Source organism: Marmota monax, unplaced genomic scaffold, assembly GCF_021218885.2.
Source record: "Marmota monax isolate L192 unplaced genomic scaffold, Marmota_monax_Labrador192_F-V1.1 WCK01_AAM20220418_F8-fsc00047, whole genome shotgun sequence".
In the NCBI taxonomy this organism is placed as follows: domain Eukaryota; kingdom Metazoa; phylum Chordata; class Mammalia; order Rodentia; family Sciuridae; genus Marmota; species Marmota monax.
The window spans coordinates 9,981,458-10,005,922 of record NW_026692072.1 but is presented as its reverse complement, the minus strand read 5'-3'; the positions used below and the strand labels follow the sequence as shown (position 1 = coordinate 10,005,922).

The 24,465-nt window shown below is 54.1% G+C and overlaps 2 protein-coding genes across 3 annotated transcripts in view; one reads left to right on the top strand and one right to left on the bottom strand.

The window, feature by feature from the left end:
* The window catches only part of Alx4 (ALX homeobox 4), a 41,146-nt gene extending 35,078 nt beyond the window's left edge, over window positions 1-6,068 (top strand). Inside the window, exons 3-4 of the mRNA XM_046454897.2 lie at window positions 258-386; window positions 2,068-6,068. Coding sequence (XP_046310853.2) covers window positions 258-386; window positions 2,068-2,397 — 459 coding nt within the window. The 3' untranslated portion in view covers window positions 2,398-6,068. The remainder of the gene's footprint in view (window positions 1-257; window positions 387-2,067) is intronic.
* Window positions 6,069-21,669: 15,601 nt separating this feature from the next.
* Window positions 21,670-24,465, bottom strand: part of Ext2 (exostosin glycosyltransferase 2) — a 144,858-nt gene continuing 142,062 nt past the window's right edge. For both annotated transcript variants that reach the window (XM_046456410.1, XM_046456407.2), the window contains exon 14: window positions 21,670-22,336. In XM_046456410.1, coding sequence (XP_046312366.1) covers window positions 22,198-22,336 — 139 coding nt within the window. In that variant the 3' untranslated portion in view covers window positions 21,670-22,197. The remainder of the gene's footprint in view (window positions 22,337-24,465) is intronic.

Below are 24,465 nucleotides of genomic sequence, written 5' to 3'. Positions count from 1 at the left end.
CGCAGAGCGGGCGGCACCCCTGTAGGGGCTGGTTAGGTGACTGTGTGTGACATTGGCCTGCTCTAGAGCTTAGACAAATGGGGTTCCTGGCTCAGTGAAGATGTTTCTAGATCAAGAGCTCTGGAGGACAGACGGAGGCAGTTTATCTGTGGTTCTGTGACCCCAACACATGCCCTGTGACAGGTGCGGCTTGGGGAACACTGCCCTAGGACCAGGGCTCCGGGTGGGCCTGACGCTGTGGCACTCCTGTCCTGCAGGTCTGGTTCCAGAACCGGAGGGCCAAGTGGAGGAAGAGGGAGCGCTTCGGGCAGATGCAGCAGGTGCGGACCCACTTCTCCACGGCCTACGAGCTGCCCCTCCTCACCCGGGCTGAGAACTACGCGCAGGTGAGGCCAACACCCAGGCCCTGGTGAGGAAAGTGCCCTGGGGAAGAGCCTGGGGCCCTGAGGTGGCACTCAGGCTCTGGCTTGCCTTCAGTCCCCTCCCAGGTGTGTGCCAATTGGTCTCTGCTGTGTGGCGCCAAAGCTGTTTCTGCCTGGGGTCATCACGGGTGGCTGGGCTTCGGGGAGGGGAGGTGGGGGCGAGAGTGGCCTTCTCCTCTGCTTCATTGGCCACTCTTTCTATGGGCAGAGGGACTAAGGCAAGTGGAAGGCCAGGGACCTCCAGGCCTCAGCTGAATTCAGAGTGTCCCTAGCAAAGGGGCTTCTAAAATCTGGAGGGCTTATGGGCAGGCTGGGACGCACATGGGACTCTGAGCGCCAGGACCACAGGGTCTGCAGAGTCCTCAGTGAGGTGACAAGGGACCAGAAGCATTTCGAGTGAAGCCAGGCACCCAGGACACTTGCACCGATGTATTTTTGGCCGAGTCCACTCCTGACACCCTCCACCTGTCTGGCAGAGGGCCTTCCCTCCTGCATGGCCTCCAGCTCAGCCCCAAGTCTTGCCCCATCCCCAGCCCATCTCCCAGGCAGCCGTGGCACAGGTGCTCCTAAGACCCTTTCCTCCTCCCTGTGCTCTGCGGGCCACTGATCTCCGGCTCCCCACCTGGACCAGCTCCACACCTCCTGCCACCCGCCCAGGATTCATGGGGCGGGGGCAGGGGTCAGGCCTGGAGTGGGGCTGAGGAATGTGGTGTCTCCTGTGGGCACCACCAGCCCGGGCCCCTCTGCATTCTTTCTTCTCCCTCTCGCCGCCCTCCCACCCTAACCCAGCCTCCCACTGTCCTGGGAGGAGGAAGTTTCAGCCCTGGCTGTTGGGCTTGATCGCTGCCATCTGCGCTCGGGGCTGGAGGGGGGAAGCCCACACGGGGCACTGCTCATCTCTCACCTGCAGCCCCCAAGCCCCAGGCCCAGATGGCTTCTCCCATGGGGACCAACCAGCCCACTTCCTGGGCACACCGGGAGGGGCAGCAAGGCTACTCTGCAGGCACTCCTTGATGTCCTTCGAACACCCTGTGGGATCCGGGTCCAGCTCCCCGCAGTGTGTCCACACGAGGGAGAGGGCAGGCCAGCAGAAGCCTGCGAGGCCAGCAAGAATCCAAGCGTGTGGCTGAGAGGCGCACAGCCTGCTCCTCAAAGCTGGTCCTCTGCACCCCAGATCTGCTTCCTGGAAAACGCTTAGAGGCCAGAGGAAGGTGGACACGCAGAGTGGGAGCTGGGGGGATCACAGTTGTGCTGATGGGAGATGAGGCGCTCAGCTCACGCCCCTCCCTGGGGCTCAGGGACGTCCAGCCGTGGCCCTGTCTGTCCACACCTGAGGCGGCCCCTCCCAGCCTGGGTTGGCGTAGGCCTCTGCCTCCACCACAGCTGGGGAGCCCAGAGCCTGCGTTCCTGACGCCAGGCACTCTGAGCCGAGGTCAGCTCACCTCCTAGGCCTGCGGGAGGGTCAGAGGTGACTGACGCAGTGGCTGAAATCAGGACAGCCTTTTGCTGACCACCTTAGAGCTTCTGCTGAGAGCCAAAGGTTAGACCCTCCAGCCTGGGTCCTTCGTGACCACGGACCACGAGGAGGAGAGGTGGCTGGAGGGACCCTCCAGCCACCCTGACTCCTCTCCTGCGCTCTCTCCAGATTCAGAACCCGTCCTGGATCAGCAACAATGGGGCTGCCTCGCCGGTGCCGGCCTGTGTGGTCCCCTGTGACCCAGTGCCTGCCTGCATGTCCCCTCACGCCCACCCCCCTGGCTCTGGGGCCAGCGGTGTCACCGACTTCCTGAGTGTCTCTGGGGCTGGCAGCCACGTGGGCCAGACGCACATGGGCAGCCTGTTCGGAGCGGCTGGCCTCAGCCCGGGCCTCAACGGCTATGAGCTCAATGGCGAGCCGGACCGCAAGACCTCGAGCATCGCGGCGCTGCGCATGAAGGCCAAGGAGCACAGTGCGGCCATCTCCTGGGCCACATGACAGGGCCCCTCCCGTCCGGCCCCGTGTCCTCCCCCACCTCGGGGCCCTGGCTCCGCCCAAGCTTCCCAGGCCCCCAGCCTCCCACCTAGGAACCTGGCCTGGCCCAGGGGCCTGACCCTCAGCACTTTCAGCCACCCCGAGTCTGAGGCCCTGCGGACTGCTGGGAGGGAGGGACAGCAGGCCAGCCCGCCCGGCCCTGAGGTGGCCTTCTGCGCCCCACCAAGGCAGCGAGGAAGCCAGGGGGCCACGTCTTGCAGCTTGGCATCCATTGTAAACGGAAGGCCCTCTCCTCCTGCTCCCTGCCCAGTGTGACCTGGAATCCAACTAAGTCCTCTCCAGACCCAGAGCGTCGGCCGGGGCTCGTCCACTCTTCCCTTTTCTGTGGGGTCCACTGGTCACCAGGCCGATGGTTGTGCATTTGAGGCCACCCTGGAGAGTTGGCTCCTGCCCCCACCTGCTGGCCCTTCCCCTCCCTGAAAGCACACGGAACCCCACTTCAAGACCCAGGATCCGCCCTGGCCATCCCTGGGGATGGGAAGGGGATGGAAGGACCCTGCTGCCATCCAGCATCACCGGCAGCCAGGGGGTGGCCTGGCCTGGCCAGGGGAGACGCATGCCAGCCTCTGCAAGGCACACGCTGCCTCTGGTGGACACTGCAGGGGAGAGTCAGGTCTGGGGGGCTGAGGAGTAGACCCCAAGGGTCCCCATGGTGCTGGAGGGAGGAAGGTAGGGCACGGGAAGTGCCGGGTGGGGCAGGGGCTCCGCAGCCCTTCCTCTGTGCTGCCGGATGGCCTTCAGCCAGTGAGGGTCCTGGGCTGTTCCACTCTCCACCCGGTCAGTGCTGCCCCTCCTGAGGGCCCCGCGGGAGGATCTGGTGCTCGCCTTTCCTCACCTTGCCCTGGTCACTCATGGGGCTGCTCAGCAGTGTCCTGGAGTGGAAGGACCTACAACCCGGAACAGTAAGCTAGGTTTTAGGCCCACGGTGGCTCTCTCTGCTGGACCTCCAGGCAGGTGACCCTTCCATCCTCAGACTAACCACGCCCTCTGCTGCAGGAGCGCACCTGTCCAGAACCTTCCCCGGCAGGTGGCAGGAGGCCCTCCTGAAGCCAGGCTTCCTGCCTGCAGGAAGGGGGCTCCCTGTCTGCCTGACTTGCCCCCCACAGCCAGGGCTTGGCGGCGGTCCTCCTGAGCCTCTGTCACAGTAGCTGTCCCTGAGGCAGGTCCCTGAGGCAGTCACACCCTCCCTGGGAAAAGCCTGTGTCTTTTGTGCTTGCTACCTGTCAACAAGGAGGGCCAGGCCACCAGGCTCAGGGTCGGACACAGAATGAGCCCGGGTGGGGCTGGGGGAGAGCTGGGCATGAGGAGCAGGAGCCCTGGGGCTGCCACTTCTCTGAGGGGTAGGGTAGGGAGGGTGGCAGTCTCTTCCCCTGTGTCCCTGCCTGCTCCAGACCCAAGAGGAGGATCTGGCTGGGGCTTCCCCTGGGAAGAGTCAGACCGCTCTAAACCACAGCTGTCCCTTCACCTTAGAGAGGTGACAAGGGTCTTGGACAGTGCATGAAATGTTCCCCGAGCCTTGGCTTTCAGGGTTCACGTGTTGGGGGATCTTGGAGTGACTCTTGGGATCCTTTCTCAGTTCTGAGGTCCATGGAAATAACTCCTTCTCCCCAGAATCTCGCTCAGGAGAGGACAGCTCATGGCTGGGGTGGTCCCCTGCTGCTTCTCAGTGCTCTGGTGGCTGGGGAGGGCCATGGGAGTACCTTTTGCCACAGCTGTTTTCTCCCCTGGGAGAGAATCGGTACTAAGAGCAGGGGAACAGGACGTCCCAGAAGAGGGAGGGAAGGAGGACTCTTGGTGGATTCTTCCAGAAAGGGCCTCTGGCATTCAGTCCTCTTGTGTCTGCTTTTTGGCCAAGCTAGATCCAAGCCAGGCAAACGTCAACCCCAAAGAAGAAAAAGCCCCTATTAGGAAAAGGCTCTGTGGCTATGGCCGCCTGCCCTCCGCCGCAGCCAGGAAGTGTCGACGACTAAACATTCAGGTGGGAAGTGGCCCTGTGCATCTCCCCCAGGCCTGTCCCGTGAGCCTGTCCCAGCCCTCCAGGGTCCCTCTAACCACTCTAAGACCCCACAGCCTCTGGGTGGAGAGGAAGTCCAGACACCCTCAGTCGCTATAGTCCTTGCACCCGGAGAAGAGTAACCAGGGCCTAAGTGGAGAAGTAACTGGGGCCATGTGAAAGAGAGGGCCCTGGAGCCAGGTGGCCAGCGCCACATGGAGCTCCCTGATGCCCCATTGCATCTCCTGGGCAGCCGAGTTCTCCAGGAAAGAACTGCGGGAACTGGCCCTTTCCCAGCTGGGTCCCCGCAGCGGCCCCCAGGTGCCCAGCCGCCTGGCAGACTGTGCACCTGGCTTCCTCAGGAGCCGCGTCTCCTGCAGGAGGGCCAGGGGAGCTCTACCTGCTCCAGGGTTCGCTGCTAAGCCACTCGGCTGGGAGAGGTGAGGATGTCCTTTGGCTATTGCCCCATGTCTCCATAGAGACGGCCACTTACAGATGAAGTCACAGGTAGGTGGCAGCTGCACGGGCAGCCTCCCCAAGCAGGGCGTGTGGCTCGGCCTCCAAGGCTCCTCCTGAGGTGCTGCTACCACCCTGGGCCCCTCCTCCAGGGCCTGGGCCAGAGAGCTGGGGCTGCCGAGAGGGGTGACTTCAGCGTGAAGTGGCACTTCCAGGACGTGGGCTTTCAAACCTCCCCTTGAATTCTTTTAACTGTACTTGATCTCTGCTCTCTCAATCATGCTCCAGCTTTGGGAAGCATGGCGGCCGGGTTAGTTCAAAGACACTGCTGGGGGCAGGAGCAGCAAGAGCCGAGGGCGTCCCCCGCACACGCCTCTGTGACCACGCTGGACCCAGCTCCAGTGCCCCACTCCCCCAATTTGGCCGGATAGACAAGGAACACTTCTATGAGAACCACCATGCGTCCCGAGTCGCGGCGCTCACTCGGGCTGCACCTGGGGAGACCCTCTCTGAGGACTCGAGGGACATCGGTGGCCCCCGGTCTGTTGGAGGGCCCTGACCGCCAGGCGCAAAGGCAGACAGGCCCCGCGGGGGGAGGATGGTGGCGAACTGGCCCCCAGGATAATAAACCACGATCGTACCATTGAAAGAAGAGGACAAATGCCCCACTTCCGAAAGTCACATCGACCCCGCTTCACGGATTAGGGATGCTGCAGGGAGGAAAGGTGCCCCCACTGGACAATATCGACGGCATTGAACCCGACTTTCCTGCCCTCCCGGTCCTGTCTGTGCCCCCCACTCTCACACAGAGCTAGGTCTTGATACTACTGATTTTGAAGGACGGTTTTCAGCGTCTGATCTGTTTGCCGTGGTTGGGGAGAGCCGAGTGCTAAAAGAACCAGAGCCTCAACCAGTCCTTACTGTTCTCATTGTAAGATATTTTAACCCCGTATAAATGCAACTTTTCCTGTAGCTTAATGGCCTGGGGTGGAATATTAAGAATATATATTAAAAATACATTAAAAATTCAGAAAAATGTAAAAAAAATGAGGTCCGTTCCATAAAGTTTCACTGCCTATACCACCATGTAACTACATTATAGCAAATATTAAAAGAAACGTTCTTGCCTTTTAAAGTAAGTTATTGCACTTACATCTTCTGGGGAGGGGAGGAACTGGGCGAGAAGGGGACTTAGGGGCTGAGGCGAGGGGCACCACAAAGCGGGGACAGCCGGATGCGCCCAGCACCCCCTTGTTGGGCACAGCCCAGACTGTTTGGATGTTGTTGTTTGCAATAAACTCCTTCTCCTTCCTCCTCTCAACTGGAATCTGTGTTTTGTTCCTGACTTGTGACAGATGAAATGTGATCAGAGGAGCCTCTGAAATCTCACATTAATTGAAGTCGGCAAAAAATACTAACAGTGCCCTTTTGAACTGCTGACACAGTGCAGAATGGATTACCAGGCTAGATTAACAACAGGTGGCGGCCGATGCTCCTGCACAAAGGGGTACGTGGCCTGCGAGGGTCTGCGACTCCCCTCCCTTGCACAGCTTGAGGGGGCAGGGGCACCTCTCAGGCAGCGGAAGGGGTCTTGGCGGCAGCTTCTGACCCCCCTCCGGGGCGTCTCGGGTGCGCTCGGCGCAGACCACGCCTGGAAGGTCTCATGAGCAGCACTGTGTGTCCCGGATGACACGGTGCCACTGTTTCCACGCTTCTTCTGGAAGCAGGAGAGGAGCCAGGGCTTGGAGGTCTTGCTGCTTGGCACCAAGAGGACAGGACAGGCCTCCCGGAGAGGCAGGCCACAGCTGGGCCCTGCGACTTTGTGGCAGAGGGGACTTTCCTGTAGGAATGGAGTTTTTAAAATCAGGCTCTAAAGAAAAAAGATGAAGCGGAGAAGGACCCAGTTCCTGCTGCGGCTCCTGCACCCAGTGACTCGGGAGGGGCGGTTGGCCTGTCTCTGTGAGAGGCAGGGAGCCGGTTTCTTTTTTTAAACCAAACTAGCCAACTCTCAGTTCCCCCACCTGAAGGTGGAATGGCCCTGCCCCTGTCTTGTTCCCCAACTTGAGTGGGTTTAGGGGCTCATCTACGTGCGTGGTCTTTTGTAAGTTGATGTGGCATGGTGACAGAAGGACCATGACTTTCCAGCTGTGAGTGCCACAGGAAACCCCTCCTCAGCCTCTCCTTCCTCCCCTTCTCCCTCTTGGAGCCGCATCTTAGATTTGGTTCCTATGGGGAGTACATTCATAGTCACTGCAGCCGCTGGGTTTCAGGTGGGCCTGGAAACTTGTTTATGAAGATGACAGCTGTCACACATTAGGGCTCAGGGTCAGGTTCCACTTGGACACTAACAAAACCACTGCTTCCCTGGCTTCCATGAGGGACGGGCTCCAGAACCCCTGTGGACACCCACACGCAAGGACATCAGGCCCTTATGACAAAATGGTGCCCACACCCACACGGCCCTCCCACACGCACTTGAGACCATCTCTGGAGGAGCTCGGTGGCCGGGCACATGGAAGCACTGTGGGGACAGTAACTGCCACGTTGTCAGGGAATCACAAGAACCAAAGCCGCCCAGGCTCAGTAGGGCTGCAGGTTTCTTCGCCCCTCAGTTGGGTGAGTCTGTGGCTGTGGAACCAGAGGCGGAGGGTGACTGCAGCCTCCAGAGGACACGGCCGCTGGCCCCCTCAGTGTTGACTCAGGCTCAGCCCCTCGCGGTCTGGCCACCCAGCGCAGCTCATGGTTCCGGAGCCATGTGGCCCTCTCGCAGGCCACATCACTGGACTTCACCCGTCCCCCTCCTCCATGGCAGGCTGCTGCAGACCCTGTGGGGTGCCTTCAACTGACAGCAGCCCCCGGGGCTCCCGCCCAGCTTCCCCAGAGCCATCTGTAATGGCCTCGGGACAGGATGCAGGTGTTACCTGTGACCTGCCCACTCCCCCTGTGCCTCCTGTGTCCACAGGAGAGGGCCTCCGAGAAGTCCTGAATGAATGAGATAAACCTCGAGGTGCTGGGTTGTGATTCTGAGGGGGAAGGGGGAGCGCAGGGGAGGCTCAGGGCCCCCTCAGGGAGGGCTGGAGGAGACGAGCCCCGAGATAGGCCTGGAGAGAACTCGGCTCCACCGGACTGTGCTCCTCCAGGGTTCACGCGCTCTCGTGAAGAGCCACGGCCTTGGCGGGCAGCCTGGCCTCTGTATTTAGTGTTTCTTGGGCCAGCACAGGCCAGCCCCCTAAGATGGCGCGAGAGGGCCTGTGTCCAACGGCGCTCCTCTTAGAGCCTGTCTCCACTTGACCTGGGGCTCAAATCTGAGTTCTCCCAGTCACCCCGGGCCATCCGTGAGTCCTACCTCCTGCACGCTCAGCCTGGGCCTCAGGGCAGCCTGCAGAGAACTCCTCCCCAGAAGAACCTGCTGGTGGCCACCGCTGCGGCCACCCCAGCCTTGATCTAAGAGACATCGCCAACCTCTGGGCGCTGGGAGGTGGCTGGTCCGTGGGACAGCAGGGAGTGGAGTGCTTCTCCTTCCTGGTCCACACTTGCCTGCTCAGCAGCTAGGGAACAATAGGCCCCACAAATAGCCAGTTTCCCAAAATAGCGCTAACGGCAAGCGGGAAGATACAGGCCGGTGCCAGAGACAATGCAGTGTGAGACTTGAAATTTTCCCAGGAATTCTGTGTGATTCCAAACAGATTCTTTTTTCTTTCTTTTTTTTCCCCTAGCTCATCGCAGACCAACAGGCTCGAGGAAGGGCGAACTCCTGCAAGGAGCTTCGGTTTATGGCCATGTGCGCGCCATGTGTTAAGGTGTTGCCCTAACGGCTCTGCCTGGGCTCGCCCCAAGCCCGTGGGGACGCGCTTCTTGCCGCAGCTGCTGGGTGTCTATTTTGTTTGCATCAAAAGCCCCCTCCCCATCCCTCCTCTCCTCCACCCACAATGCACTTCTGCAATTTCCAGGCTCTTCAAGGAGGGCTCTCTGTTGCTCTGACCATGGGGTCAGGCTGCGTTGTGGGCCAAGGGAGAATGAGAACGGAGTCGGGAGGACCAGGGACCAGGATAAGAACCTGAGGGACACAGGGGCAGCCCACCCCTCCTCTCTGGGTGGGTTGGGTGGAAATGGAGACTCACTGGTCAGGATGAAAGTTGGCGATGCACGGGCCAGGAGCCTGCTTGGAGAGGGAGGGACGGGGACTGTTTAAAAGAACTGACTGCAACTTACTAGCTCTGCTGTCTCAAACAAGCCACTAAAAGGCTTTCAGTGACAATTTTCTGTCTGTAAGGTGAAAATGACAGTTTCCTGTTCATCTCAGTTATGAAGGCAATTATGAAGTCTGAGAGTTGGAATATTTAAGGAGGCAAAAATGCATCCCATGGGTGGGGAAGGGCGGTGGGGCTGACGTCCCTGTAGGTGGCTGAGGGGGTGTTCAAGGCTGTCGGTCTCACAAGGCATGTCACATTCCATGAAGCATGGGAAACCCTGACACCATGTCTGTGGGACTGGCTGGGTGGTAGGCAGGGTGGTGAGGGGCTGCTGAGCAGTGTATTAGTCTCTGTGGGCTGCGGTAACAAAACACCACACACTGTGTGGCTTGAAAAACAGAGCCTTATGTTCTCACAGTTCTGGAGGCTGGAGGTCCGTGATCATGGAGCTGGAAGATCTGGTTTCTGGAGGCCTCTCTTCTGGCTTGTAGGTGTGTATAGGCCCTTTCTCTGTGCATGCACATGGAGAGACATGGCTTTGGTGTCCCCTCCTCTTCTTAGGACACCAGTCGTACCAAATTAAGGATGACCCTTGTAACCTCACTAACTTTTATCACCTCCAAACACCGTGACACTGAGGGGTAAGGCTTCAGTCTGTGAGTGGCTGGTGTGTGCTACAGGGACGAGGGAAGGGAACAGAAGTGGACAAGTGGCTGCTCTTCCCGTCTCTGCATTCCAAAGGTTCTCAAACCGTCCCACCAACTTCCCAGATTGGCCTGGCGACCACTCTGCCGCGTCACTTTCTAGGCTGCTGCCAAGTGGTTACATCCCACTCCCAGGCTCTCCCCGCTCCACCCCATCACCAGTCCTGATGCAAGACCGGCTCTGCCCACATTGCTCACCAGAACCTTCACCTGAGAAGCCCACTCTGCCTGGGGCCGGATTTCCACCTCTTTAACTTCACTTTCATGACGGTAAACCTGGGTGTCCATTTGTCTGTATCCTGGGGTACCTAGAACTGAGAAAGCATGGCTTCCGGGTGAGTCTGAGGGTGTTTCTGGAGGAGACAGGGTGTGACTCGGTGCGGAGGGCCAGCCCTCGTGTGGGTGGACACCATCCAGTCTGCTGGAGGCCTGGAGAGGGAGGCCAGAGGATTTCGGCTCTCTCTCCTGGACGTGCTCCTCCTCCTGGCCTTGGACGTAGAACTTGATACTCCCTGGCCTTGAGACTGGCTCTCTCTAGCCCTCCCACTCCCCAGGGCTCTCAGGCCATGGACCTCAGAACACTACACGGTCGGCTTCCCTGCTTCTGGGGTTTGGGATTTGGGCCGTCACGCCACAGGCACCCCAGGGGCTCCAGCTTCCCCTGCCCCACAGGGGGCTTCTCGGCTCCCATCATCCCATGAGCCAATCCCCCTGACAACCCCCTCTGCTTTAGTCAGCTTTTTCGCTGCTGTGACTAACAGGACCCGACCAGAACAACTGTAGAGGAAGAAAGTTTATTTGAGGGCTCAGGGCTTCAGAGGTCTCAGTCCATAGACAGCTGGCTCCGTTCCTCAGAGCTCCAGGTGAGGCAGGACACGGCGGAAGAGTATGTGAAGGGAAGAGGCTCACATGATGACCAGGACAGAGAGAGAGCTCCTCTTGCCAGGTACAAATATATACCTCAAAGCCACGTCCCCAGTGCCCCACTCCTCCCGCCACACCCCACCTGCCTTCAGTAACCACTCAGCTAACCCATCTGGGATTAGTTCACTGATTAGGTTAAGGCTGTCTCAGCCCAATCATGTCCCCTGTGAACCCTCTGGCAGTCTACATGTGAGCTTTTGGGGGACACCTCACATCCAAACCACAGCATCCTCTCACTTAGCTGTGGGTCTCCTATTGGTTCTGTCTGAATGGAGAACCCTGTTTCAGCCCTAACCCTATCCAGCCTCCTCCTTCCCAGTTCCCAGCCTGGACTCGGTGCTCCCGCAACCCCGGATACTCTCCTATCTTACCTTCTTTCGACTCCTCTGGTCCAAATGCCTGCCCCAGGCTTCCCGCACACCCCTGTCCACTCTGTCCATCTCCTCCCTCTAACTCCAGGACCCACTGTGAACGTGGAGTCAGATGGAGCCCTCCTCCTTCCCCACACACCACGCTACGTGGCAGACATAAATGATTAGTTCCCCCGTGTGCATGGATCCCACGTTCTGAAAAGGCAGACACGGTCCTCCTCGCCACTGATCTACAGCACTGGGCAGTGTCTCTCCTAGGGTGAGCCCTTGACCACTGTCAGCTGGGGAGCTGGCACTGTGCGTCCCACAGGGAGGGCACTACAGGAGACACCCGGGAGACGTCTTGCAATCAGAGCACCCAGGTCCTTCGCAGACTTGCAGGGGAAGGAGGGAAGGGATAACGTCCACCACAAATCCAAGGGACTGTGGAAGATGACAGTTTTTCAGGATCAGCTTTCTTTTGACCAACTTTATCAAGGTATAATTTATGTCCCATAAAACACTCGAGTTTTATAGAATCGGAAGAATCTGGACAACATCGATGCATGTGCCCAATTACCACGGTCAGAATACAGAGCACTCCTTCACCCCAGGATGCTCCCTGTGCCCCCTTCCAGCCAGTCCCCAGCCCTGCAACCGCTGATCCGCCCGGTCCCTCTAGATGGGTTTGGAATGTTCTAGAACTTCACACATGCATGTTGCTTCTGCTTCGCTATTTAGGAAACTCATCCATGTTTTGTGTCTTAGTAGTTCATTATTTTTATTGCTAGCTTGTATTCATTGTTTCGAGATTTGTTACCCATTCATCTGTCCTTCAACATTTACTTCTGGTTTTTGGCTCTTAAGAGTAAAGCTGCTGGGAGCCTCTGTGTCAAGTCCTCGTGCAGATGTGCATTTTCTCTCTGTGTGTATTTTTAAATGACAAATGGGTGTGGATTTCTGTCAAATGCTTTTTCTTCCTCTGTCAAGTTCATCATCTTTTATTCTATTGTGGATTATATTGAATTTTAAGTCTTAGAGCAACTTTGTATTCTTTAGTCATGTTGTATCTTTTCTTATGTGGCTGGATTCAATCTGCTAATATTTTGTTAAGGATTGTGTGTGTGTGTGGCCATTGTTCTGTAGTTTTCTAGTAATGTTTTTGTCTGCCTTTGGTATTAGGGCGATAATGCCATTTAAAATGAGTCAGTACCTATTTCCTCCCTTTCCAGTTTCTGAAGACAGCTTGCATAAGATTGATATTATATCTTCCTCAATTGTCTGGTAGAATTTGCCATGTGGACTTGGAACTTTTCCACAGGGTGTTTGAAATGGGGATTTCTTTGACAGATACAGGGCTGTTCCGATTTTCTATTTCTCACTCATGCGGTTAGGTCAACTTATGTCTTTCATGGGTTGTGTCCATGTTGCAGAATTTATTCGTATGAAGTTATCCTTATTTGTTGGTTTGCGTAGGCTGTTATAACAAATACCTTAGACGAGGTAATTTATAAACAATAGGAATTTACTCTCATGTTTCTGTATGTTGGGGAGTCCGAGGTCAAGGTGCCAGCAGACGGGTGTCTGGTGAGGGTCTGCTCCTTATGAACAGCACCTTCATGGGTCCTCACTGGTGCAAGGGACAAACGAGCTGTCCGGGGCCTCTTTATAAAGGCACTGATCCTATGACTCAGTCCCCTCCCGGGTACCCCACCTGCCACACCACTGCACTGGGGATTAAGTTTCAACATACAAACTTTGGGGGAACACAAACATTCAGACCACAGTGATGTGCTACCCTCTGCTCTGTGGTTCTTGATACTGGTGATTTGTATCTTACTCAAATTTCCTTGAATGGCCTTGAGCACTGACTGACTTTTTCTAAGAACCCGTTTTTGGGTTAATTGATTTTTCTTCATTATTTTTCCACTTTCTGTCTCTTTAATTCTGCTTTTTATTGTTTCATTTTACTTACTTTGATTAATTTGCTCTTCTTTTTCTGGGTTATTAAGGTAGAAGCTTAGGTCATTTTAGACTTTTTTTTGATTTTAGCTCTTCAAGCTGTAAGTCCCCATCTTAGTCCTCTACCCACACATTTTGATACTTTGAATTTTCACCCAGTTCAGACTATTTTTCTAATTTCCTTTGTGTCTTCATTAATCCATGCATTTTTCAAATATTTTTTTAAAGTTGTAATTGGACACAATGCCTTTATTTTATTTACTTTAGGTGGTGCTGAGGATACATCCCAGCACCTCCCACATGCTAGTGGAGCGCTATACCGCTGAGCCACAGCCGTTGTCAACCCCAGTCCCTAATCCATGCATTTAAAAAAAATTTTTTTTTAACTTTTTTTCTCTGGGGATCACATCCAGGGTCTAGTGTACACTAGGCAGGTACTCTACCACTAAGCTACATCCATAGCCCTACTACATAAATTTTTTGGAAATGTTACTTAATTTCCAACTATTGGGGATTTCTGATTTAATTCCACTGTTCAAAGGATTTTTTTATGTTGTCAATTCTGATAAAATTATTGAGATTCACTTTTGAAGCAACACATTTATGATGAATGTTGCAGGTGCCTTTGAGAAGAAGGCTATGGTGGACAAAATGTTCCATAACTGTCAATTAGGCCAGGGTGGTTGATAACATTATTCAGATCATCTATATTTTTCTGAGTTTTTCTATCAACTTGTTCTACCAAGAATTTTGAGATATCTATATATAATTATAGATTTTTCTATTAGTTGTTTTTGCTTTATATATTTTGAAGCACTGTTATTCAATATATGGATGCATTAATGAACTGTCTCTTGTTCTGTGTTCTTGATGAATATTCCCCTTTATCACTATAAAATGTTTCATTTTCTCTCTGGAGATATAATCAGTCCCACTTTCTTGTGATTAAGTTTTGCATAGTATACCTTTTTCTACCCTTTTATTTTTTAACTTAAATGTGTCTTATTTTCTTGATACAGTGCATAAATGCTTTTCTGTTCAATTGAGTCTTAGTTTTGTTTGCTACCACTGACTTAGTAATTCATAAAGAATAGGATTTTATATAGCTCGTGGTTCTGGAGGCTAGGAAATCGAAGAGCATGGTGCTGGCTCTGCTTGGCTTCTGGTGAGGGCCATATTACTGCTCTATGACATGGAAGAGTGCAAGCGAGCCAAGGAAGCCAAAGTTGGCTTTTTAAGCAACCCATTCTTGTGAGAACTCACTCCCATGAGAATAGCAACAATCCATTCATGAGTGTGGACCCTCATGACCTAAACGCCTCCTGGTAAGCCCCAAATCCCAACACCACTGCACTGGAAATTGAGGTTTTAGTATACATACCTCTGAGGAACACATTCAAACCACAGCACAGTGATAATCTCTGTCCTTTAATCACAGTGTTAGGCCATTTACATTTAATGCATTAAGTCTATTATCTTGTTATTTGTTTCTATTAGTCCCATTTGCTCTTTGTTTACTCTTTCATCTTTCTTTCTTTTTTCTGTTTTGGTACCAAGGATTGGGATCAGGGGCACTTAACCACTGAGCCACATCCCCAACCCTTTTATTTTTTTTATTTTAAGACAGGTTCTTGCTAAGTTGCTTAGGTCATTTAGGGCCTCGCTAAGTTGTGGAGGCTGGCTTTGAACTTTTGATCCTCCTGCCTCGGCCTCCTGAGCTGCTGAGATTACAGGTTTGAGCCATCAGGCCTGGCTCCTGACTTCTTTTAAATCGAGCATGTTTTTGGTATTCCATCTCCATTATTGCCTTAAACACTACACATCTTAAAAATATTTTTAGTGGTTGATCTAGTGTTTACAATATGCATTTTTACTTTGTCACATTCTGTGTCACAGACACCTTCCCATTTTCCTTCCCACCTCACTGGCCACGCCACTGTGTCCCTTGTAGTTCTTCTCTTTCTTCTCTACCTATAAGAGGTTTAGTGGCCCTCGTGCTCAGGTCACAGTCCTTTTCTCTACCTGACCCTGGGTAATCTCATCTAGTCCTAAGGTTCCAGATCCCTCTGTGTTTTCCGTCCTACTTTTCCTCCTGTTTGAGTGGCTCCTCCGACGTCCGACACGCTGAGGTAGAGCCTGTGAGTCCCCCAGTGCTTCCCTTCCCTCCTCCTGTCAGTCCGCCATGTTCCAGTGACGGTGACCCTGGCTTCCTCAGGACAATCCAGGAGTCATCTGTGAGCTCTCCACTGTTCTCATTTATGTCCATCAATTATCTAACAGACCCTCCTCCCAAATAACTTCTCGTCACTTCTGCTGCTGCCACCCCAGTCTCACTGCAGTGATCTCTTCTTGGTTTCCCTAAGTGACACCCGAGTTCTTTTCTTTCTCTCTTGCTCCCCACAATTTGTTCTCCACACAATAGCTAAAGTCATCTTTTTAAAAATGTCATAGAATGTCACTCCTCTGTTTAAGACCTTCCAGTCTTTCCATCACACTCAAAATTCAAGAATCCAAAGCCCTTGTGGCCTGTGTGTCCTGACCCAGTTTGGCCTGGCCGGCCTCCGGCATCATCTTGCCATGCTCTCCTGTACCAGGCAGCCACACAGGGGCTCGAGCTGAGCCCGTCCTGCCTGAGGGGCTGTATTCAACACTTCCCTCTGCCTTTATCCTCAGGGTTCACTCCTCAACATTTTGCTAAATATCACCTCTGGTCAACCCATCTAAAGGCTTCATGTCCAAGCCATTACCTGTGCATAAGTCTGCTCTATTTTCTTTATAGCATTTGTTGACATTTGAAATTAAATTCATTTACTTTGTGTGTGTGTGTGTGTGTGTGTGGTACTCGGGATTGAACCCAGGAGTGCTCTACCATTTGGCTACATCCTCAGCCCCTGTCCCCTTTTAAGACAGGATCTTGCTAAGTTGCTGAGGCTGGCCTCCAACTTGTGATCCTGCTGCCTCAGCCTCCTGAGTAGCTGGGATTGCAGGTGTAAACCACCACACCTGGCTCACTTCCTTCTCTTGTTTGTCTTCTTAGAACACAAGCTTGATGACAGTAGTACTCTGCCTTGTTCAATGCAGCACCCTCATGAACCATCTCACATATAACAAATGCTTAATAAATATTTATTGATTGCATGAACCCATCATATCAGCCTTTTTCTTTTTAATCTTTAGCAATGAATGGCTTAGACATTTTTATGTGAGTAAAAATTTACTTTCTCCTGGTCCCTTCTCTAAAAGTTAATCAAATCGTATTGTTAGATGCAATTCCTTCATTAGTACACTGTGGGTTCAGGGTGTGTCTGTGAAAGTTTATCTTTGAGTGATTTACCAGGCTAATCTGTCCTGAGAAGTAGATAATGGTCTTTAGCTCAAGTTCCACCTAAACAAGGCTGTGTCCTCCTCACGGTCTCCTGGGATGCTTTTGATGTATTGCTAAAGCCCGAAGAAGCCAAAGTCGCCTGTGGAGGTCCTCACTTAGAACATCTCCTAGTCCCCAGCCATTTCCTGTCTGTCCCAGGTCTTCTCCACTGAGATGATACAGACGACATGATGCCAACGGAACAAGGATGGATTAACATTAATGGATTCATCCTTGTAACTCCCAAAGAAGGACAAGGGTACAACACTATGAAAAAAGAGAGACGATCCCTGGAATCCTCCACGCACCGGAGAAGATGGAGTGAACGGAATCCTCACTCGGCCATGTTGTCAAGATGCCTAGCCAAACTGGTGACAAGAACAAGGCTGTTTGTTAGGAAAGAAATTACTGGGACTCCATCCAGAAAACTGGGACAGGGTACTTGGCTCAGGGTCGGCAGGGGGAGGAGATGAAGGTGAGCCCCGCAGGATCTACCAGAGAAAGACCATTGGAAATCCTATAGGAGCTGCTGCCACCAAGGCACAATTTTCGTTAATTACCTCAATTGTGGCTGTTATCCCCTTAATGAGAAACACAGCTTGACTTCTAAGCAGGCAGTGAGGCTGGCAGAAAGCTGAAACCTGAAAATCAGCAGATACAGGGCTGCATGCAGCCCTCTCTATTGAAATTAAGCCACATCCAAAACACAGGGAGAGGACTCCAAATAGCTTCAGACAGCAGCCAGCCATGCAGGGCCCTCACCAGGCACCGGATGGACGCTCTCTCGACTCGTCAAAAGAGGCCCAAATCACAAGTGCTCATTTCAATAACACAAGAAAATAAACATGGGCTTATTTATAGCACAGGAAAGGGACTGGGGCACAAGAACCACTCATTTGGTAATCCACCCTGACGGGGCCAGACAGGATCCAGACCCCAGGCTCTCTGGCAACAGGGGAAGCAGAAACAGTGGCCAGAGAGGGCTGGCTCCAGCATCCCCAGGTACGTCTGGTGGAAGGCCTGGTGTGAGGGGAACAGACCGGAGACACGTCCGCTCTCACCAGCCGGGTCTCAGGGCTCCTGCTATTTCTAATATCTGGTTGGGGAAACTGAGGCACAGGAGTGGGTTCCCTCAAACTGCAGGACGGGCCTGGGTACAACTCAAGGGAAGGTACGAGGAGAAGCCTCCACCCTGCATCCTCCAGAGACTGGAGAAGAGGGGATCGGGAGTCCTCGTCAACAGTTAGGGCAGACACACTTGTGCCCGAGGCCTGGCTCACAGATGGGTTGCAGCACTGAGTTCATGAACACCTGCGGCCACCGCAGCCTTGAGGACAGGGCGGTGTCTCAGCTCTGTGCCTCTGGGTCCAGCACACAGGGCGACTGAAGAACCACTCCGCTGCCTCTCCTGGTCCGGCCTCAGCGCTCACAGAACGCCACAGCCTCTGGGGTTATCCTCGGGTGTGGCAGCTGGTGACAGGATCTGCAGCTGTCATTAAGCGGGAAGGCTCCCTCTCCTTGGTGGCGAGACCTGGCCGAGTGCTTTGGTGGTGCCCGCCCCGTGTGCAGTTCCTGAGAGGTGCAGACAAGGCGGCTCCCGGCCTGAGCGAGCCTGCAGCAGACGCAGCTGCCCTGATGGGGCGGAAGGGCTGCTCCCAGGGGTCCAGCCAGTCTAGAGCAGAAGGAAGAAGCTGGACCCTCGAAATGTGGCCCACTGAGGAAGCAGAAAGGCAGACACGGACGGACGCCGGTGTCTTCGCTGTGTCTTGAGAAGGAAGGAGGCCTGGGGCAGGGAGAGGGGCCACGCTCCCCCTCAGCGTCTCCCCTGCTGCCAGCCACAGTGAGCCTGGATTGGAAAAGCCACAACACGGGCCACCTGTTTAGACCCACACACCCTCCCGGGGACCCTAGAGAGCCAAATTGCCAAAGCTGGGATCCCTGGGAGCCCATTTAATGGAGGTGGAGGAGGCCGAGAAGGTCTGCGCCTTCTATAGATGGTCTCCTAGCTGCCACCCTGAAGAGAGGGACAGTCTGGTATTTAGAGGGGACCCTGCCTGCCTGCCTCTGCTCAGCCAGTAGCTCGGGTCGCCTGTTCTTAGCTCCTCAGAGCACACGTGGTCAGCACACAGGCCCTCGCTGCCCCTGCTTTGACTCAGAAGTAGGACCTGGGTGAGAGCAAACGGCGGCACAGGGCAGGAGCCCCAGGGCCTGGGCAGGGATGGGCCTGCAGTGTCTCTAGGCCCTGCAGGGAGAGCTGAGCAGCTTCCAGAGTCTTCCCGAGGTCGCGCCTGCCAGAGCTTCCTCTCAGGAGCTGGGGGAGAGGCCTGGGGCCAGCCTGGCACTCTCTGTCTCTGCCTCTCTATGCCAGGGACGCCTGGGGAGCAGCCTGTTGTGGCTTCTCTTACTGCAACAGAAGACTGGCTGGGCCAAGGGGAAGGAAAAAGGGGCACCTCCCAAAACACTGCTTTCGCTGGGCCCAGGGTGGGTGCTGGCGGGACCTCTATGGCCAGTCTCTCCCCCAGGTGCCAGGCTCCTGCCTGCAGAGCCAGGGGAGCCTCACCAGAACCCAGCCACCCCCCCGCCCCATCTCTGCTCGTCCTCTTCTTCCTTCTACGTAGGAAAACATCAGGGGTTCTTGGATTCTAACCCCAAATCACCTTCACATGGAGCCCGCTCTTCCCGTGGTGAGGACACTCCCGCCTCTTTGCTGTGTGACACCACTCAGAGGCCATCATGGCGGGTGGAAGCTGGGACTGGAGGGTTATTGATGACTCCTTCAGTCAATGATCGCAAAAGGGGATCTTGGAGGGTCACCTTTGCGTGGGCAGCAGAGGAGCCAGGCCCTGAGACCCATGGGTTCAAAGCCCAGTTGAAGTAGACAAAGCCGAGAAGCCAAGTGGTTACTTCTGAACTTGGTGGCGGTGAGCAGAGAGAAAGGACAGGACAGCGTCACTGGCAGGAAGGAACCAGAGATTCAGAGAACAAAGCTGCTATTTCCCTCTTTAATTTTCACAGAGAAGGGAGTTTTGGCTTAAACACATGTGAGACATGGTGAAATACATGAGATAAAAACATTAACAACTGTCTAATGTTAATCAGAAAAAACAGATAGTATTTCCAGCCCAGGAGTTCCAAGCGGGCCCATCCCATGAGGTCCCCAGGGCCCAAGGCAATGGCCCAGTGCACACACTTGGGTCAGGGCCAGTTTGCTGTCTCTATAGGCCAGGAGGACACAACTTCTTTAAAAAAGATTTCTTAATCTAAAACCAGCTGTTGTCTGCTGTAGGCCAGAACATGACATTTTAATTAGCATATTGTTCTGCTTCTGAAGCAGGCTCCATGGCATCCGAGGGGCAGATGTCCCGACCTAAGCTTCGGGTGAGGCCTGCTGGTTGGCAGCTCAGGAACACACTCATGAGGGCATGCAGGCCCATGGCCCTTGGAACCTCTAATGCTGACCGCTTGCTGGAGCCCTGTCCTGCATTTCTACGGGATTCTGTTCTCAGTCCGTTAGTAGGTAGAATGTTGGAGGTTTGCTTTGAGAGCCCAAGATGTGGTAGAAATTGCTCTGTTGCAAGATCTAACCCCAATACTTCTGGAAATAGTGGGGTACTTTACCACCAAGCCACATCCCCAGCCATTTTTATTTTGAGAAAGAATCTCGCTGAGTTCCTTAGGGCCTCTCTAATTTGCGGAGGCTGGTTTTGAACTATGATCCTCCTGTGTCAGCCTCCTGAGTGGTTGGGATTGCAGATATGCACCACTGTGCCCAGCTAAGTGACTGATGTCCTTGGAGTCCAATGGCTCCCACAAAGATGATAAAGTCACACAGCTCCCCGAGGCACCCAATCAACCCAGATGAAAGAGTTCCTATTTCAAAATCAAAGGGCCAAGAAGGGCTGAAAAACACCCCAAACCCATGAACTTATGGGAAAAAGAACTGGGTAAGACACCAACCACCAAGGTAGCTCATTCAGTAAGGAGCAAAAGGACAGAACTATCTGAACCTTCGGCTAAGGACAAAGTCACACCCACCCACCATGAGCACAGCTCTCGGCTTTCAGTGGGGATTTCAATGGAGGCTCCCCACACATGCCCCACGTCTAGGGACAAGCTAGCGGCCCCCTAGAAAGTTAGAGGGGCTCACTGACTGCCAGCTCTGGGACCTGGTGACAACAGAAATCCCTTTCTCTGGCTTTGTATCACACCAGCCCCAGGATTTTGAAAACGAGAGTGAGAGGCCTTCCCACGTCCCTACAACTGGTGCACATCGTCCTAGACAAAAAGCTCATCAGGGACCCGCGTCTGCAGCTCTAAGACGCTGAGCAAACCAAGGTCCCACGTCCACATCTGCAAAATGAACCGAGGGACGGAGCACGCTCGCCCTCCTGGCAGCAGCTCCAGGGTCCCTCTCCTGAACACAGAACGGGAGGGCTCTTGGGCTTTCCACTTTGGGTTCTGCTCTTCTGAAACTGTCCTCTGGCTCCCAGGCTGTGGGTGACAGGTGAAGTGACCCTTAGACTACAGTGCTGTCCCTGCTCACCTTCTTGTCACTCAACAGAACAATGGGTGGTGTGAGAGGGGCTCCGACTGGCACACAACTGGCTGGCTTTCTGTAATTATATCCACATTCTAAGCAAATTGTTATGTATTCTGTGTTCTGGGGACATATGTTATGGCTGAAGCCCAAACTGTGGCTAATCTTAATATTAGAGCCAGATAAATCTGTTTCGAATCCATAACATTTAACATTTGCCAGAGTAGATTTGTTCATCAACTGGGCTTAAAGAGGTATAATTCACACATGTGCAGTATTACTAAATGCTGAAATTTAATGATTTAAATGTACCAGCAACTGTTGCAAAGTGGTTGTTACAGCAGCATTTAACGTTGGCCAGAGCCTCCCTGGCTAATGTCACGTTTACACCAAGAGAAGAGGGAAATTCTGGCATCTCCTTGGGGTGGGGGTCACACCCCCTTCAGCTTTTACCACATGGTACTCCCATGGCGGCGAGAGGGTACTGTTGGTGGCCCAGCATGCTGAGAGGCGGTATGGACGGCCGCTGACCGGGAGTGAGGGGCCTGTGGAGGCCTCTGAGCCCCTGCTCTTAGGTCGCTCATGACCGGGGCCTTCTCATGCCTGATGCACTTGGCACCAGAGCCCCTCCTGGTGCGTCCTCCCAGACTGTCATCAGGCCAGAGGTCGAGGCAAGTGCACGAAAGAAGGATGGGTCCCAGATCACCAAGAATCAGCACTTAAGACATAAAAAAAAGGAGTAAAAAATAATTTTAATCATATAAAAGCTGCACCAAAGAGTAGTTCATGGAACTGACAGGACCCCAGTCAGCGTTCTTCCTCTGCCTGCGCCTGGAGCCCCAGGGCCCAGGCCCAGACCAAACCCATGAAGAAGTCTGGGTTGGCCCCAAATCCAGGGCTTGGCTGTTCCTCCACGACTCTCTGGTGTGCAACGACTGAAGTGAGGGGCACCTCTGACACGGTCTCAGGGCTGGCCGGCTCCTCCACTGTGTAGTTCCATGGCCCGTCGGCAGACTGCACACCTGGAACTGAATGTGCTGGAGCCAAGTCCATGTGCCACCAAGGCTCCTTCCCACTTGTTGTGAAGAGAACCCTGGAGACCAGGAGGACCCAGGTGTGGCTGCAGGGCTCCGGGCTCGGGAGCCTCTGGCTTCTGATCTTGAGAAGGTGGGAGTGGGTGCGCGGAGCCCAGTCTGTCACCCCACCCCTCTGCCCCACAGTACGGCTGGGAGTAGCTCTGCCCGGCCCCAGCGGCACACCTCACAGGCTGCCGATGTTGGGGAAGCTCTTCAGCTTCTCAGGAAAGTCGTCCTTGTATAGCACGGGGTCAGCCCGGTGCTCCACCACCTTGAGGGGCATCGTTCCAAAGACAGAAGCAAACTTGTTGATGCACTCGGACCTGTGGGAGCGGGGCAAAGGGGGTGGGGAAGGTAAATGTTTGAGAGGCTGAGAAGTGACAGCAAAATACATCGTGTTCCCATCAACAAGAGAAACTCAGCTGCTGCCAGGCTCCGGGGAAGATGGAGAGGTAAGGATCAAGGAGGAGCTGAGGGTCCAGGCTCAGTTCGGGGGAGAAAGTGAAGGGATGCGGTTGGAGGCTGGCCTACAGGTCAGGATCTCTCCCCCTCCCCCTCAAATTCCAGTCATTCTTCCAGCTCAGCACTGGCAGGCCTCAGACCCAGGTGGATTAGTTGCCAACAGACCTTAACCCCATCCCTGCCAGCTAAGGATGGTGGGAAGGAAAGCGACTTGGATCTGAGCTCGGCTTAGTGAAGTTTAAAGGGCAGGAGAAGGGTCTTACCCACGTGGCAGTGGGCAGCGAGGGAAGATGGGCAGCGAACCTCAATTTCAAACAACGAACACTTGGTTCATTGAGCAGCACTCATGCAGGGCCTGCACGTGGCCATCTCCAGGAAGGACCAGGCGCCTGCACAAGCTCCTCTGACAAGCAGAGCTCACACGGGTCAGCGTGCCTAATTTGTGTGATTTTAGTCACCCTTGCCAACTTGGGACAACAGCTCCTGCTGGAGGTGCTGGAGGAGAGGCGTCTCCTGGCTCCAACTCCGCCTGGAGCTGGTCAGCAACCCTCGGAGAGGACTGGGCTAGGCGTATTTTAGGGACCATGCAGGTCAATCAGGCCAACTGAGTGTGGCAGCTGGGCAAGAAGAAAGGTCAGCACCAGACTGGAGTGGAGCCAGGCCTGGAGAAGCCGTGTCTGCAGTCAGGGGACCTCAGGGATGGCATCAGATGGCAGGTCCTCAGCTCTGGAGAGCTGCAGCAGGAACTGGCCAACTGCCCACCAGGCGGACTCGGCACAATCTCTTTGTCCTCAGAGGTACAACCGAAAGCCTGGCTTCCAGTTATTTTAATCAACAAGTTTGCATGGATGAGCTTGGCTTCAGGAAGAAACCATTAATAAAGAAGATTGCTGTTACTGTTTTTCCCCTTGTCATGATGTTTCTGAAACATCTGAACCATTTCACTTGGAGCTTTCAGCTAACGTGCCCTCATGCCCACTGACACCACAAGTAGCTGGATTCGTCGTCTGCACTGTTAAGTAACTTGCCAGGCTAGCAGTGCTTCTAGTTCTCCTCGTAACAGGGGTGTGATGGCCTCTCGTTCCCATTTTCCCTGGGGGAGACTGAGACATGGAGAAGCTAAGTAACACGTCTACAGGTCCAAAAACCTAGAAGAGCCATGAGCCAAACCCAGGCATTCTGGCTCCTGAGGCTAAAGTCTTAATTATGATCTCATACAAATGTATCTATTAGTGTAATTCCAGGGTCCAAAGGGAGGAGCTGGAAGTTAGAGTCAGTTGAGACTCTACTCCTGGCCAGCTGTACATAGATATCTCTAGATTCCTCAAAGTATCCCTCCCCATCCCTCTCCCTTGCCCAGGGACTGGGTTTATATTATCCTAAGGTGATGGATTAAGAAAATAAGGTTCAAGAGGCTAAGTAATTTGCCCAAGGACCCAGAGCTAGAAAGTGGTAGAACTGGGCAGAACCTGGCTCTTGGCATCAGACTCCACCATAACTTGCTAGTATCTGAGTTTCCTTCCTGAGACTCGGGAGGTGGGGGGCAGGCAGCATCCAGACCCAGGGAAGAATTGCTGGGGAGAGTGAAGACTCTAGGTGATGTGGTTCAAGCGCTGGACAACAGCTCCCCTCTCTTCAAACCACAGGGTCAAAGTAGCAGCCAACCAAGTCAAATCTCTACAGGTTTTACTTTCTGACAGTGCTTCTGTCTGTAAACAGGAAAGATTCTTCCAGTTTCCAGGTGCTGCGCACACAGGCTCTGGCCAGCCCAGCCCTGCCGCGCCCAGCATGGATACCCCTGGCTCTGGCTGAGGGTGGCACTTTATGGCCCAGGGAGAATATTAACAGCAAGGTCTCCTCTGTAACCAGATCTTCCAGCAGGGCATGGGCCATGGCAATATGCCCTGGGGCTCAGGCCAGCCTGAACCGCTGCCAGAAACCCTGGCTAACCCCACTCTGAAGGCGCTTCCTCCTCGCACACAGCCTGGCA